General features: G+C 38.9%; 1 protein-coding gene across 2 annotated transcripts; it reads left to right on the forward strand.

Annotated features, from left to right (window-relative positions):
• Window positions 1–176: 176 nt before the first annotated feature.
• LOC143849066 (CELLULOSE SYNTHASE INTERACTIVE 3) lies at window positions 177–16,654 on the forward strand. Of its 2 annotated transcripts, none has more exons than XM_077358110.1 (8): window positions 177–522; window positions 1,340–1,420; window positions 2,251–4,508; window positions 5,108–5,922; window positions 10,088–12,632; window positions 14,050–14,504; window positions 15,208–15,324; window positions 16,099–16,654. In XM_077358110.1, exons 2-8 carry the CDS (start codon window positions 1,377–1,379, stop codon window positions 16,258–16,260), a joined length of 6,396 nt encoding a protein of 2,131 aa, XP_077214225.1. In that variant the 5' UTR covers window positions 177–522; window positions 1,340–1,376; the 3' UTR covers window positions 16,261–16,654. The 2 variants fall into 2 exon arrangements, with proteins under 2 accessions (XP_077214225.1, XP_077214224.1); XM_077358109.1 differs by having other exon boundaries at window positions 1,343–1,420.

Here is a 16,654-nt window from a genome sequence, read left to right on the forward strand (position 1 = left end):
TATTCTGTGGTACTAATAATAAAGTTAGTTATTAAAAGGGTAGATGGGGTATGTGATGTTATTTAATGAGAGAAAGAGAGACTCTTCAGAGCTCTCCATGACTCCATCTATCTCTATCTACATAATGCATACACATTTACAAAGGAATAAAAAAGGAATGTAGTAAATTACGAAGGGGAAACGGAGACAGAGAGGAATTTCGGTGTATGGAAATTTACCGTACGGAAAGAGGGTTAAGGGAGAATAAAAATAGGGTTTTGGGCGTAATTCTTTTACCATCCCGAAAATGTGGGGTTTTGCCAACACCATTCACTGATTGCCTTCCACACTCTCACCGAAGAACACGCTCGGTTTTTCTCCAAAAAAAGAAAAAGAAACCACAGAGAAAACAAAACAAAACAAAGGAAAAGAAAAGGAAAGGAAAGGACTCTCTTTCTCTCTCTTTCCTTTGCCATTCCCTTGAATTGTAGAGGGGAATGCGCAAAGGCCAAAGGGAATCTCATTCTCCTCTTTGATTTTGAGGTAACAACGTGTTCATTCTTCTGATCTGATCCATTTAATTCTTGGGTTTTCTCTATTATGATGGATTTTCTTGAAAAACCCATGTGGGGATTGTCCTAATTCTTCAATTTCATGATGATCTTTAATGGGTTTTTCTTCTATTGAGTGAATACAGATCTGGATTTTTGTTGATTGGTTGTTATTGGTCTTTTTGGCATTGACTTTGGTCTTTGTAGGGGTTTTGTTGTGTTTTATTTACTTTCATGGAGATTTTTTTTAATGCTACTTCTTTCTTTTGATGAAAACTTTGATGGGTCATGCTTGATCTGTACAATTATTATGTGTAATTGGTTCAATGCTTGGAATTGGGTTAGAATATGGTATGGATCTGACAAGGCACATTTTGTAGTAGACAATAAATATAGGTATTATATGTTTTTTTCATGGCTATATGTATTATAATCATTTCAAAAAAAAAAAAAAAAAAGGCTACATGTACCTGTTACTGGATTTTAGATGTTTTGTTATTCTGCTGAATTGCGAAATTTTTTATTTTCGAGCTACCATTTTCTATTTCTTAGGAAGTAGGCCGTCGATTTTTTGGTTTGCAGAAAAATCTTTAACTTGGGTACATAGGATCTGTTACTGGATTTTATATGTTTTGTTATTATGCTGAATCGCGAAATTTTTTATTTTCGAGCCATCATTTTCTATTTCTTAGGGAGTAGGCCATTAATTCATTGGTTTGCAGAAAAATCTTTAACTTGTGTACATTGGATCTGTTACTGGATTTTAGATGTTTTGTTGTTGTGCTGAATCGCGCTATTGTTTTGATTAGCAGGTGGCTGCGGAGAAAGCTAGAGTGGATATAAGTAATGCGAATGTCAAAGTCTCCCTCCCCTGAACCTCGAGAGCCTAGGTTAGCTATTTCTTTTTAGCTGATTTCTCATGTTTCTTAAATTTGCATCTCCTCCCTTCAGTAGTATTGATTGCCTTCAATGAACAATTCTTTTTGCTAAACAAATATCTTTTGATAGTTTCATTTCAAAATAGTTCTACTTAGTTTTCTTTTACATCATCTCGAAACTTTGATTAGAAATTTTTAGTCATTGTATCATGGCAAAGAACTGTTTTTATGCTCCTCAGTAGAACCCAAAAAACATGAGATTTTTCTGCTGTTGTTATTGTCGTCATTGTTATCATAAAGCTGATTTCTCATGTTTCTTAGATTTGCATCTCCTCCCTTCACTATTGATAACCTTTGATGAATAATTTTTGTGCGAAACAAATTGCTTTTGATAGTTTCATTTCAAAATACCTCTACCTAGTTTTCTTGTGAACCATGCTCAAAACTTCGATTAGAAATTTTGAGTCAATATATCATGACAAAGACCTGTTTTTCATGCTCTAAATTTGCATCTCTTCCCTTCACTATTGATAGCTTTTAAGTGAAAAATTTTGTGCTAGACAAATTGCTTTTGATAGTTTCTTTGCAAAATAACTCTACCTAGTTTTCTTGTGAATCATGTTCGAAACTCCATTAGAGTCAATGTATCATCACAAAGACCTGTTTTTTATGCTCTTCAGTAGAACCCAAAAAACATGAGATTTTGCTGATGCTGCTGTTGTTGTCATTATTATTATTTTAAGTTTTTAGAGGTTGACAACACAGCATATAACTGATATTTCAGACCCTTTTACATGTTTTGGCTCAAAATTCTGACAAAGGACTTTTGTGATCACTTCTAGGGAATCAAATGGAGCACCAGAGATGGATGATCCTGATTGTACGATGGCTACCGTGGCTCATTTTGTTGAGCAGCTACATGCCAATATGTCCTCGCCGCATGAAAAGGAATTGATCACAGCACGATTGCTTGGTATCGCCAGAGCAAGAAAAGATGCTAGACTTCTAATTGGTTCTCACTCTCAGGCAATGCCATTGTTTATCTCCATTCTCAGGAATGGCACACCCGTAGCAAAAGTCAATGTCGCCGCAACTCTAAGTGTCCTCTGCAAAGAAGACGACCTACGGTTGAGGGTTCTTCTTGGAGGATGCATACCCCCATTACTTTCTCTTCTCAAGTCCGGGGCTTCTGACGCCAGGCGGGCATCGGCCGAGGCCATCTATGAAGTTTCCTCAGGCGGGTTGTCCGATGATCATGTGGGGATGAAAATTTTTGTTACCGAGGGTGTGGTACCGACTCTATGGGATCAGCTCAATCCAAAAATCAAACAGGACAAAGTGGTTGAGGGATTCGTGACCGGGGCTTTGAGGAATCTATGTGGCGACAAGGATGGCTACTGGCAGGCCACACTCGAGGCCGGAGGAGTGGATATTATTGTTGGGCTTTTATCTTCTGACAATGCCGCCGCTCAGTCTAATGCAGCATCTCTCTTGGCTCGTTTGATGCTCGCTTTTGGCGATAGTATTCCAAAAGTTATCAATGCCGGAGCTGTAGGAGCATTGCTCCGGCTTGTAGGTCAGGAAAATGATATCTCTGTTCGTGCCAGTGCCGGCGATGCTTTGGAGTCTTTATCATCCAAGTCAATTACGGCTAAGAAAGCCATAGTGGATAATGGTGGCATACCCATTCTCATTGGGGCAGTAGTGGCGCCTTCTAAAGAGTGTATGCAAGGGGAGACTGGCCAGGATCTTCAAGGACATGCCCTACGTGCTTTAGCGAATATCTCTGGTGGCATGTCGGCACTAATACTTTATCTCGGAGAACTATCGCAATCTCCTCGGTTGCTTGCTCCGGTAGCTGATATAATTGGAACACTTTCATACTCGCTAATGGTTTTTGAGCAGGATCCCAATGCAGACGCAATCTTTGATGTGACTCAAATCGAAGATATTTTAGTTATGCTGTTAAAGCCTCGCGACAATAAACTTGTTCAGGAGCGTGTGCTCGAGGCTCTAGCTAGCCTCTATGGCAACGCCTATCTCGCCAAATGGCTTCATCACTCAGAAGCGAAAAAGTTGCTTATTGGGCTAATAACCATGGCCACTGCCGATGTGCAAGAACAACTGATACTCTCATTTATTAGCCTATGCTCTGATGCTGTGGACATATGGGAGGCTCTTGGAAAGAGGGAGGGTATTCAATTACTAATATCGTTGCTTGGATTATCGGGCGAGCAACATCAAGAGTATGCTGTGGCTTTGCTCGCAATCTTGACCGACCAGGTTGACGATAGCAAGTGGGCTATTACAGCTGCGGGGGGTATCCCTCCATTGGTGCAGTTACTAGAAGTAGGGTCCCAAAAGGCGAGGGAGGATGCAGCTCATGTGTTATGGAATCTATGCAGCCACAGTGAAGACATTCGCGCCTGTGTTGAAAGTGCCGGAGCTGTCTCAGCACTTTTGTGGCTTCTCAAAAGTGGGGGTCCCAAAGGGCAGGAAGCCTCATCGATGGCACTTATGAAACTTATACGCTATTCTGACTCCGCAACTGTTAATCAGTTATTAGCTTTGCTACTTGGAGATTCTTCGAGCTCGAAGTCCCACATTATTAATGTTTTAGGTCATGTACTTACCATGGCATCTCATAATGACCTTGTACAAAAAGGAGCTTCTGCTAATAAAGGCCTAAGGTCTCTTGTTCAAATTCTTAACTCCTCAAATGAAGAAACCCAAGAACACGCAGCCTCTGTATTAGCTGATCTGTTTAGTACTAGGCAAGATATTTGCGATAGTCTTGCAACTGATGAGATAGTTCATCCATGTATGAAGCTTTTGACGAGCAAAACTCAGGTTATTGCGACACAGTCGGCTCGGGCTTTGGGCGCGCTCTCCCGCCCAACTAAGGCTAATCCTACAAACAAGATGTCTTATATTTCTGAAGGCGATGTCAAGCCTCTAATCAAAATGGCAAAGACTTCTTTGATTGATGCTGCTGAAACTGCGGTGGCTGCCTTGGCCAATCTTTTATCTGACCCACAGATAGCCGAAGAAGCTCTTGCAGAGGATGTTGTATCGGCTTTGACAAGAGTACTAGGTGAAGGTACTGTCAAACCACCAATTACTCCAAAAGCTTTAGCCATTGGAGATGGCGTTATTTAATCTTTTATACTTTAACACTCCCCCTCACGTGCTATGTCACAAATATCGTTCTCAGGAATTTATCGGCTAGGGAAAATCTCGGGATATATTAAAATTTTATATTTTTTCGGGTATATATCGGAAAAAATGATAAAAATATATAAAATCTAAGAAAAAATATAAAATAAAAATATCGTAAAAATATCAAGATAATATCGTGATATTATCACGATATTTTATGGTAAACAATGAAAATATCGTTTTTTTTTTAAATCTCTGGATTATTTCAGGATTTTGTCTTTTTATCAGAATGTCGCGATAAAAAACATGATATTTTGAAAATACCGGAGATATTTGTGACATGGCTCACGTGTGGCCCCTCTTTTTAGGGTTTGGCCTACACGTGGCCCATCTTTGGTTTGGCCATTACATGTGGATTTTTTTTAATATCAAGGAGTTTTGAACCCAGGACCCATGCTCTGATACCATGTCAAACCACCAATTACTCCTAAAGCTTAAGCGGTTGGAGATGGCGTTATTTAATCTTTTGTACTTTAACAGGTACTATGGAAGGTAAGAAGAATGCATCACGAGCGCTTCATCATTTATTGAACCATTTTCCCGTCAGTGATGTTCTTCCCAATAATGCTCAATGTCGCTTCACGGTTCTCGCACTTGCCGATTCCTTAGCTGCAATGAACATAGAAGGGAATGACTCTTCTGATACCCTTGATGTTCTCTCTTTGTTGGCGAGATCAAAGCAGAGTTTGAACTTCAATTACACTCCATCATCTGCCCTTTCTGAAGTCCCATCGAGCTTAGAGCCGTTGATTCAGTCCCTGGCTGATGGGCTTCCTTCGGCACAAGACAAGTCAATTGAAATTCTTTCTAGGCTATGTGGTGATCAACCTGTTGTTCTTGGCGATCTATTAGTTAGAAACCCAAGGTGTATTTCTTCCCTTGCTAATGGAATTATGAACTCATCCAGTCTAGAAGTGAGAGTTGGTGGGGCCGCACTTCTCATTTGTGCTGCAAAGGAACACAAACAAGAGTCCATGGATGCACTTGATGCATCGGGGTTTCTAAAGCAGCTAATTTATTGCCTTGTTGATATGATTAAGCATCATTCCAAATCCCAATCTTTAGAGATTGACGTCGGCCAGAACCCTAGAGGTTTCAAGGAAAGAAACCCATACCTTCATGATGGGGAAGATTTTGAGTTTCCTGATCCAGCAACTGTTTTGGGGGGAACAGTTGCCTTGTGGTTGCTCGCAATAATATCGTCATTCCATGAGAAGAACAAACGTACTGTTATGGAAGCTGGTGGTGTTGAGGTTCTCTCTAGTAAGCTTGCGAATTACGCTGTCAATCAACAGGTAGAGCATATGCCAGTTTTCTTTACCTTGTTTGCTGCTAGCTGCTGGTTTACCACTAATTGCTATTGATCCTTGTTGATAGTTTGTGTTTCTTTTGTGAAAAATGCTATAGAAAGAAGGGTTGTTAGTCTTCTTTCTAACAGACTTTTTAGGCCCCCTCTTCTGTCTTGTGCCAAGTCACAAATATTGTTCTCAGGATAGTTTTTTTTTTAAATTTTTTTGGGTTTATATTGGGAAAAATGATAAAGTAATATAAAACAATATAAATCAAGGAAAAAATATAGGGAAATGATTTCAGCTCAACTATGTTTTATTATTTAAATGGCTTGTTAGAGCTTTTTGGGAAATGTAATGACCTTTTGACAGCTCTTTAAATACTAGAAGACAAGATACATGAACGTCTATAGCAAAACATAGTTGTGCTGATATCATTTCCCAAAATATAAAGTAAAAAATATCGTAAAACTTTGGTGGAAATGTCGTGATATTAACACGGAAAATGAGAATATCACCACTTTTTTTTTTTTTTAATTCTCGGGATTATTTGGGGATTTTTTCTTTATCGAAATGTCATGATAAAATCGTTATATTTTGAACCATTCAAAAAAAAAATTGCTATATTTTGAAAATGTCGAAGATATTTGTGACATAGGTCCCGTGTACATGATCAGATTCGTTTATCCAACCTGTGAGAATAAGTCCCATCCATATGCTGTTTGGAACACCCTAAATGGATGATCAAGTTTCTTTTATGAAAATTGCTAGAATGGCACGGGTTGTTATGCTCCTTCCAAACACTTTTCAGGCCGCTCTTGTGCCTTGTGAATGTTACCTGATCCGTCATCCAAACCACGACAGTATGTCCAGCCCTATGATTTGTGGACACGGACACGAGTGTCGCGTCTCGACACGGACACGGGGTGTTGGACACGTCAAACTCCCGAAATTTAGAAATGGCGACACGGCTAAAAATAGAAAGTACATATACTCATGATTTGTGGACAAGGATTCGTGTGCCGAGTTTCGACCAAGTTTCGCCACGGATACGAGGTATCTGACATGGAAACCCCTGAAAAACTAGAAATAGTGTCACACTCATACACATAGATACATATAAGTTGCTAACAGTTCTAGTAGCATATCTAAAGGTGTCTAAAGGAGTGTGGACACGTGTGGACACGGGTGTCATGTCGGACACGACACGACACGTGTGTCGGCAATAAATTTGAAGTGTCGGCCAAATCATAGTTCCAGCCTAATACTATGAGAACACCCTTTTCTAGACCTTTGATCCATCAAGCCTCATTTAAGGTTCTGCCATCAATCCATTATCTTATGCATGGAATCCCTGTTTGGCATTGGACCAAGACCACTGGTTCACCTCATGATGCTTTACAAGATCAATGGTCTCATTTGCACATACAAGTCCCCATTTTGGATCCATAAATTGCCTATTACCATTGATCCCAACAGTGACTCTGCCTTTTTTATCTTTTATTTTATTTGCATCCTATGTGGATTTTTTGAGAGAGAATGTTAAAAAACTGCGTGAAAGTAGCTTTACCTTAGTTTCTGGTTGGTATTACTGTATTAGTTTAAGTTCTATAAAATGAATTTGCTCTAAGAAAGAGATCCCTCAAATATTTAACTTATGAAATTCTGTTCTCTACATGGCTAACTCTATGATATATAAACAAAAGAGTAATATAATGTGGTTGTTATGTCATATTATCTATTCTTTGCATGGCTATTTATTGATTTATGAAATTTAGTGCTCTAGTATATATGTTTCCATCATATTTGGACCAAAAGCTAAGAGTATTATAATAAATTCATAAGTCTTTTGTGATTTCTCTGGGTGGTTGTTATACCACCAATTTAGTTTATCACATACAAATGATCAAAACTAATCAATAAAAAAACGTGCACTTTAAATGTGGCTATCCATCAGGTTTTAGTACTGATTATAAGAGTCATATTATGTTACCTGAATATTTAGGGGACTGAAATTTCTTATGAACAGTCTCACATATGCTTGGGAATTTCATGAGTAGAAAACGGCGTGAAATTTCTTATGAACAGTCTCACTGTATTAGTTTCATTTTTCTCAACCCTTCTTCTTCTTCTTCTTCTTCTTCTTTTTTGTGTGTGTGTGTGTGTGTGTGGGGGGGGGGGGGGGGGGGGGGGGGGTGTGGGGGGTGGTCAAGTGATACTCGTAGAAATTTCCTGAGTTAATCATAGTTGAGATATTTGTTTCATGTTTTCATATTTTTTCTTAATTATTAATTTGTTACTTTAGATTTTTTGTAATCAATTTTGATTGGAACCATAATACGTTATTTTTTAACTCTATCTATGTATTGACGTGGCTCTATCTCTAGTTTTCCAGGGGTAGTTGTGCCACATACTTGATTATTTGCAACCATTCACATTAACACTGCGAGGAAGACTATTAGTGTCTTGTTCATAACATTCATCCAATTATTTTTTATTTTTTTTGTTTTTCTTTAAATGGTAAAGATTTAATCAGAGTGAACAAAGGACAATTCAAGAATGACGAATGAAAAACACATCACGAATGAAACACACATCACCCCGAAGCAGACGATATACCGAAGCAATCTAATAAAAGATGCACCTTAGTTAATCCCTTCCATGGAAGAATAGTAGCATTTGGGTTTGCTTCTTGCCAATTGCAAGCGAAGGGAGAGCTAAAACTCTTAATAAGATTTGTCAGTCTCCATAGAAAGGTAGAACCACTTCTCATCCATTTTATGACATTAAAATAGTTGTCTCATTATAATCTTTAATTACCAGTGGTCCTGAGAAATGTAACCTAGCACTCTCTTCTCATTCTCTGTTAGAACCCTAACCAGGTTGGATCTACACTCCCGAATGAGGTCTCTTTAAAATTAAACTATTAAGACCCATAAGGACACTTTTTCCAAATTTCAATCACTTCCTTTTTTTTATATGGCTATTTCAATCACTTCCTCTTCCCTCGGTTCTTTACATATAGTCACTTAACCGATAACCTTTAACAGCTGTTTAAATAATAAAAAAAGTATAAGTTTGCGCAATTATCAAAACGCGGTAGTGCCAATATCAGTAGCCTATATATTATGGGTGTTCCCCAGACCATTTTCAAATCTTTACTGCTGAAAGTCACCGCTCCTTTGCTCTGTTATTGTTCCGCTCTTGGCTAAGGCCATTACCAGCCTATCACCCCTTAGTGCACGAGGGATGCTGATGCTGACCTACACAGAAATTAATCAAAGGTGATAACTGTTTGAGCTGCTAATGGCTTAAATCCCAAACATGAAAGCAAAATATAGATTCTTGGTCATGAGTTTCTTCCAATTTGAACCCAGCTGATGTTCTACTTCAATGCAAAGAGCATAGGTGCTTTGTACATCTGGCTGTTTAGACTTTAGAATGGTAATTTGGTTTCGTAGCCTCTACTTCTGCTGATAATGTATTACTTCCAATTGAGGGTTATACTTCTAGCCAACCCTTGTCACTTACAGTGTTTCAAACTAGAACTTGGACGAGAACTTGGTTGTAGTAAAACGGAGTCGACTTGGGCAAGTCAATGATTGACACAGTCAATTTTTCGTAACTCTGCAAATCAAAGGAGTTTTGATTGACTTTGTAGGGCAAAGCTTAGACCTGGACAAGAACTCAACCAAGCTGAAGGGATTCAATTCGGGGGAATCGATGATCGAGCCGGGAGTTTTTAAACAGTGGTCACTTATATACTGCTAGCATGCCATCTTCTACTTCTACTACCAATGTTCTAGTACCAATTTTGAGTGTTAAATTTATTTGTTTCCTGCTATATAAGTTGAAATATAACCTGTGACCTCTAAACTGTTTCTTCAAAGTTTCAGAGCATCCTGATTGGAGTGCAAGCCCGTCTTGTTTGGATGTCTTTTCAACATTGCTATTACTTGGATGCATATTCGATAAAGTTCATATATTCGAGTCCAAACCCTCAGTGTAACTTGTGCATGGATGTGCAAAGTGTTGTATGCTAGGTTTTTCTATCACCAAGATGAAATATAGCCTGTATATGTTGAATATCTGTTGTTGTTCTTTGGTTTGGTATATACTTCAAAATTTTGGTTGTTTCTCTGTTAATCTCAAGAATAGTATTTTATTACAGGCAGAATTTGAGAATACAGATGGGTTATGGATCAGTGCCCTGCTCTTGGCTATTTTGTTCCAGGATGCAGCTGTCGCCCTATCCCCTGCTACCATGCGGACAATACCTTCACTTGCTTTCTTGCTCAAGTCCGATGAAGTTATTGACAGATACTTTGCCGCTCAAGCAATGGCTAGTCTTGTTTCTAGTGAAAATAAGGGAATACATCTTGCAATTGCAAATTCAGGTGCAGTTGGGGGGCTGATAACTCTACTTGGTAGCATAGAGTCCGATACGCCAAACTTTGTAACTCTCTCCGAAGAATTTTCTCTGGTACGAAATCCCGATCAAGTTGTTCTAGAGCACCTTTTTGAGGTTGAAGACGTAAGAGTAGGGGCAACCGCACGCAAGTCTATACCTCTATTAGTCGACCTTCTAAGACCAATGCCTGATAAACCCGGTGCCCCTCCAATTGCCGTTCACCTTTTGAGCCGGATTGCGGACGGGAGTGATGCAAACAAACTGGCTATGGCCGAGGCCGGGGCTCTCGATGCTTTAACTAAGTACCTATCCTTGAGTCCTCAAGATTCAACTGAAACCACCATATCTGACCTATTTAGAATCTTATTTAGCAATTCTGATTTGCTTCGCCATGAAACATCACTTAGTTCTTTGAACCAACTCATAGCCGTTTTACGTTTGGGATCAAGAAATGCTAGGTTTAGCGCTGCGAGGGCTCTGCAAGAACTTTTTGATGCTGAGAATATAAGAGATACTGAAATGGCGAGACAAGCCATTCAGCCATTAGTTGACATGCTTAATGTGGGGTCAGAGAGAGAGCAACAGGCGGCCCTTGTTGCCCTTATCAAATTGACTGCGGGAAATACTTCAAAGTCATTAGCGCTGACTGATGTGGAGGGTAATCCACTTGAGAGCCTTTACAAGATTTTGTCCTCAAATTCATCCTTGGAACTAAAGAAAAATGCCGCATTACTCTGTTATGTTCTGTTTGGAAACTCAAAGGTTCGATCGATGCCAATAGCCGCGGAGTGTATCCGGCCTCTGATATCACTTATGGAGTCAGATACTAATTCTGTGGTAGAGTCCGGTGTACGTGCTTTTGAGAGGCTGTTGGATGATGAACAACACGCTGAGCTGGCATCGGCATATGATGTCGTGGACCTTCTTGTTGGGTTGGTTTCTGGGTCGAACTATCTACTTATAGAGGCTAGCATTAGCGCGCTTTTAAAGTTGGGAAAAGATCGTCCTCATTGCAAGCTCGATATGGTCAATTCAGGGATTATTGATAATGCACTCGCGATGCTCCCCATTGCGCCTGGTTCTCTATGTTCCTCGATTGCTGAGTTGCTTCGAATATTAACAAATAATAGTGGCATTGCGAAAAGCTCGGCCGCTGCCCGAATGGTAGAGCCTCTTTTCTTGGTCTTATTGCGCCCAGATTTTAGTATGCGGGGACAGCAAAGTGCGTTGCAAGCACTCGTAAATATTTTGGAAAAACCACAAAGCCTTGCTACCTTGAGACTTACTCCTAGCCAAGTCATTGAGCCTTTGATATCATTTCTTGAGTCACCTTCTCAAGCTATACAACAACTCGGCACCGAATTATTATCACATCTACTCGAACAAGAGCATTTCCAGCAAGATATTACAACAAAAAATGCGGTTGTGCCACTTGTCCAGCTTGCGGGAATTGGAATATTAAATTTACAACAAACAGCAATAAAAGCGCTCGAGAGTATTTCTATGAGCTGGCCTAAGGCTGTTGCCGATGCAGGGGGCATTTTTGAGCTGTCTAAAGTCATTATTCAAGATGAACCTCAACCACCTCATGCACTATGGGAATCCGCCGCGTTGGTCCTCTCAAATGTTTTGCGATTTAATTCCGAGTATTATTTCAAAGTCCCCCTTGTGGTCCTTGTGAGAATGTTGCACTCGAGATTCGAGACCACAATTACAGTGGCCCTAAGTGCCCTAATTGTTCAAGAGAGGGGTGATGCCACAAGTGCTGAACTGATGGCTGGGGCCGGTGCTATAGATGCATTGTTAGAACTTCTAAGATCTCATCAGTGTGAAGAAGCTTCTGGAAGACTACTAGAAGGTTTATTTAACAATGTGAGAGTGCGAGAGATGAAAGTTTGCAAGTACGCAATAGCTCCTCTATCTCAATATTTATTGGACCCACAAACGAGATCACAACCCGCAAGGCTTTTAGCGGCTCTTGCACTTGGTGACCTATTTCAACATGAAGGGCTAGCTAGAGCCAGTGATGCAGTGTCCGCATGCCGTGCCCTAGTAAGTTTACTTGAAGACCAACCAACAGAAGATATGAAAATGGTGGCTATTTGTGCATTGCAAAACTTGGTTATGCATAGTAGGACAAATAGGCGAGCTGTTGCGGAGGCAGGGGGCATATTGGTAGTACAGGAATTACTATTGTCTCCAAATTCTGAAGTTTCGTCGCAGGCTGCGTTGCTGATCAAATTCCTATTTTCTAATCACACTCTTCAAGAATATGTGTCAAATGAACTCATAAGGTCTCTTACTGGTAAGCAAGAATTTTATTTTATTTTTTTAATATATTCGGTCATTTCGTTCGAAGTTTTAAAAATTTCAAAATTTTCAGCTGAAATGACCCAATTTGCGCCGAAATCTATGCCAGAATCCGAAATTTCAAAATTCCAGTCCCAAGCGAAATCCGAAATTTCGGATTTTAGCTGAAATTTAAAATCATGCTGGCAAGCCACTAATGAAAATAGTCAAATAGTACAGATGCATATGTCTAGACTTTGTTTCATAAATTGCTGACTAATATTTTTTGCTTTAGTGGAGAAACATATATATATATATATATATATATATATATATATATATATATAGAGGAAAGTGTTTCTAGTCAGGCCGACTAGAGATCATTCTCTAGTCCGCCACCCAAAAACACATGGGTCCCACATATTTGGGTGATGCAAAGCATTCATTTGATGGGCCCTGACATAGAGACACTTTCCTCATATGTATATATATATATATATATATATATATATATATATATATATATATATATATATATATATATATATATTTATTTATTTATTTATTTATTTTATTTTTTATTTTATTTTTTATTTTTTTTTTATTTTTATTTATTTATTTTTTCAGGATTAACAGAAATTAGATGGGTGAGAATTAGTTCAGGCCTTTTTTTTTCCTTTCTGAACAGCAAACGAGTCCCATGAACAGTATATGAAAAATCTATGTTTCTTGAGTATGGAATAGAAATTCTCTAGGAAGTTGGTAAAGATTTCTACCTAACCCTTGTTTATGACAAGTTTATCTTACATTTGTACAATAATTTCACCTAATCACAAATCATGTGAATGTGTTACAAGTCAAAAGAAGTGATGGAGAGGAAGAGATAGAAGACAACCTCCATTGCCGGTCTGCCCAGACCTTGGCAAGTTAACCATTGGTTAAATGCTCATGAACCCAATAACCACCATCATCTTCACCATAAATTGCTCTACTGGTACCTTGACACCTGCTTTCAAGAGAATCATTCACATCACAACTGAACCAAGTAACCACCATCATCTTCACCTGAGAGAAATTTTGACACTTGAATCTTCGAAACCATTATGAAGATTTGGGCCTGAAATCAAATGATATCATATAACAGTGTAGCACACTTAAATGCTCATGATGCCCAAACTTCTGAACCGTTAGGGTGTGTGTGTGTGTATGCTTAGGAACTTAGATACTCTGTTTCTGATCTTTCTATGCTTGATGGTAGCACATGCTCATGATGCCTAACTTAAGTGATAGGGTGTATATGTCTATGCTTAGGGACTTAGGGACTTCGATATGCCATTCAAAAAATTAAGAAAAAAAGAACTTAGATACCTTGTTTCTGATCTTTCTATGCGTTAACACATTTGCTAAGCTTCTATCATTGACTTCCCGTGCAGCTGCCTTGGAAAAAGAGTTATGGTCCACAGCAACTATCAATGAAGAAGTTCTGAAAACCATAAATGTGATATTTATGAACTTCTCCAAGCTTCATATTTCCGAAGCAGCTACACTCTGCATTCCGCATTTAATTGGCGCACTCAAAGCAGGAAGTGAGGCTGCTCAGGAATCTGTATTGGACACTCTATGCTTGTTAAAACATTCATGGTCAACGATGCCTATAGATATTGCCAAAGCTCAAGCCATGATTGCTGCCGAAGCCATTCCCATTCTGCAATTGCTGATGAGAACCTGCCCACCCAGTTTCCACGAAAGAGCCGACAGCTTATTGCACTGCTTACCAGGGTGTTTGACAGTCACCATTAAGCGTGGGAATAACTTGAAGCAGTCTATGGGAAGTACAAATGCCTTCTGTCGGTTGACAATAGGGAACGGTCCTCCGCGGCAGACTAAGGTAAATCCACAAAAGATTTAGGTCCTGTTCGCTTTAGATTTTGACGACCGATTGTGTGTCCTAAACCGATTATCGGACACAAAATTGCGTTTAAATTTGAGTCCAATAATTGGTTTAGCACTCATAATCTTAAATGAACAGGCCCTTAAGATTATGACAACCGATTGTGAGTGCCAAACCAATTATTGGACTCAAATTTATATGTAATTTTGTGTCCGATAATTGGTTTGCCAATCACAATCGGTTGTCATAATCCTAAATGAACAGTGCCTTAGGCTCAACAAACTAATGACATTCTTGGTTAATTTATGGTGATTATGAGTGACAAACCAATTATTGGATTCAAATTTAAACGTAATTCTGTGTCCAATAATCGGTTTGGCACTCACAATTGGTTGTCATAATCCTAAACGAACAGGGCCTTATGATGGCTCAATGCACTAATGACATATTCTCGGTTAATTTATGGTGATTGTGAGTGCCAAACCAATTATTTGACTCAAATTTAAACATAATTCTGTGTCCAATAATCGGTTTGGCACTCACAATCGGTTGTCATAATCCTAAACGAACAGTGCCTTAGCCTTAGGCTCATTACACTAATGACATATTCTCGGTTAATTTGTGGCCAAAGTGCCTTAACAAATAGATATCGTATTGGTATTTGAATTTTAACATTGAATGGTCTAACTTCTTGCTGTAGGTAGTGAATCACAGTACTTGCCCAGAGTGGAAGGAGGGGTTTACTTGGGCATTTGATGTGCCTCCCAAGGGACAAAAGCTTCATATCCTCTGCAAGAGCAAGAACACATTTGGAAAGGTATGTAGATCTCGCACATATTGCTTGTTAGATTTGAAAAAGGGCCTGGTTCGTTCTTATGCATCAGATATGTTCTCTAATTCACAAATATTATTCTCGGGAATTTCTCAGCAACGGAAAATCTCAGGAAATATTAAATTTTTTTATTGTTTTCAGATTTATATAAAAAAATAATGAAATAAAATTATTTAAAAATATGTAATTTAAGAAAAATAAAATAGAAAGTATCGTGATATTATCGTTGATATCTTCACAGTAAATGATAAAAATGGAACGGAAGTTCTATCAGCACAGCCATAATTTGAAATTTGCACAAACCCAGCTGTCTTTTCTTCTTTTATTGGCTTGTGAGAGCTTTTTGGGAAATGTAATAACCTTTTGACAGCTCTTTAAATACTGAAAGACAAGATGGTTTGTGAAAATATCAAAATATGGCTGTCCTGATATCATTTCCCAAATGAAAATATCGCTATATTTTTTAAAGGGAAGTGATATATCCACCCCTTTTGATTACTTGGGAGTTGGGATACCCAGCAGTACGTGGCAATCAGCCCCTCGCCCCCTCCTGACGTGAAGTACATCAGCCCCTCTGCAGTCATTGTTACACTGCTGCTGGGTGTCCCAAGTAATCAAAAGGGGCAGATATATCACTTCCCTTTTTTAAAATCTCTGGATTATTTCAGGATTTTGTTGTTTTATCAAAATGTCATGATAAATTCGCGATATTCTGAAAATGTCGGATATATTTGTGACATAGTATGGTGGTAAATGCAGACAACTCTCGGGAGGGTGACGATTCAAATAGACAAAGTTGTGACAGAAGGTGTATACAGTGGGTTCTTCAGCCTCAATCACGATGGAAATAGAGACGGATCGTCTCGAACTCTCGAAATCGAGATCATATGGTCCAACAGGATGTCAAATGAGAGCATGTGAATGGAAGCTCTTAGCAAGGGGGCTGTGAAAATGGTGCATTCCCCCTTGGTTGATTCCTTTGTAATTGTTTGGTTTTGAGCTTCAGTTTTGTAGGTATGTAAGAGGGTGAAATGTAAATGTTCATTAAAGTTGCAGAGGTAAGAAGAGGAGGATTGAAGTTGGGGGTGTAAGTTTGTACAGGTGAGAGAGTCTGTAGTTGTTGCCATTAAAATGGGTCTTTGACAAGTTGGTAGAATGGAGCTGTTGCTCTTTTGTACTTGGGTAGCTTGCAATCTGATGTTCACCTTACAATTCCACATGGAAAGTTGCCACTGGTAAGTGTAGAGAAAAATCCAACACATAACTGATGTTTTAGTGATGAGTAGTGTTTCTTTCCTCTTTTTTCTTCTCTTCA

The sequence above is a fragment of the Tasmannia lanceolata genome, unplaced genomic scaffold, assembly GCF_043159265.1.
Source record: "Tasmannia lanceolata isolate RefF3 unplaced genomic scaffold, GAP_Taslan_0.1 ptg000016l, whole genome shotgun sequence".
In the NCBI taxonomy this organism is placed as follows: Eukaryota; Viridiplantae; Streptophyta; class Magnoliopsida; order Canellales; family Winteraceae; genus Tasmannia; species Tasmannia lanceolata.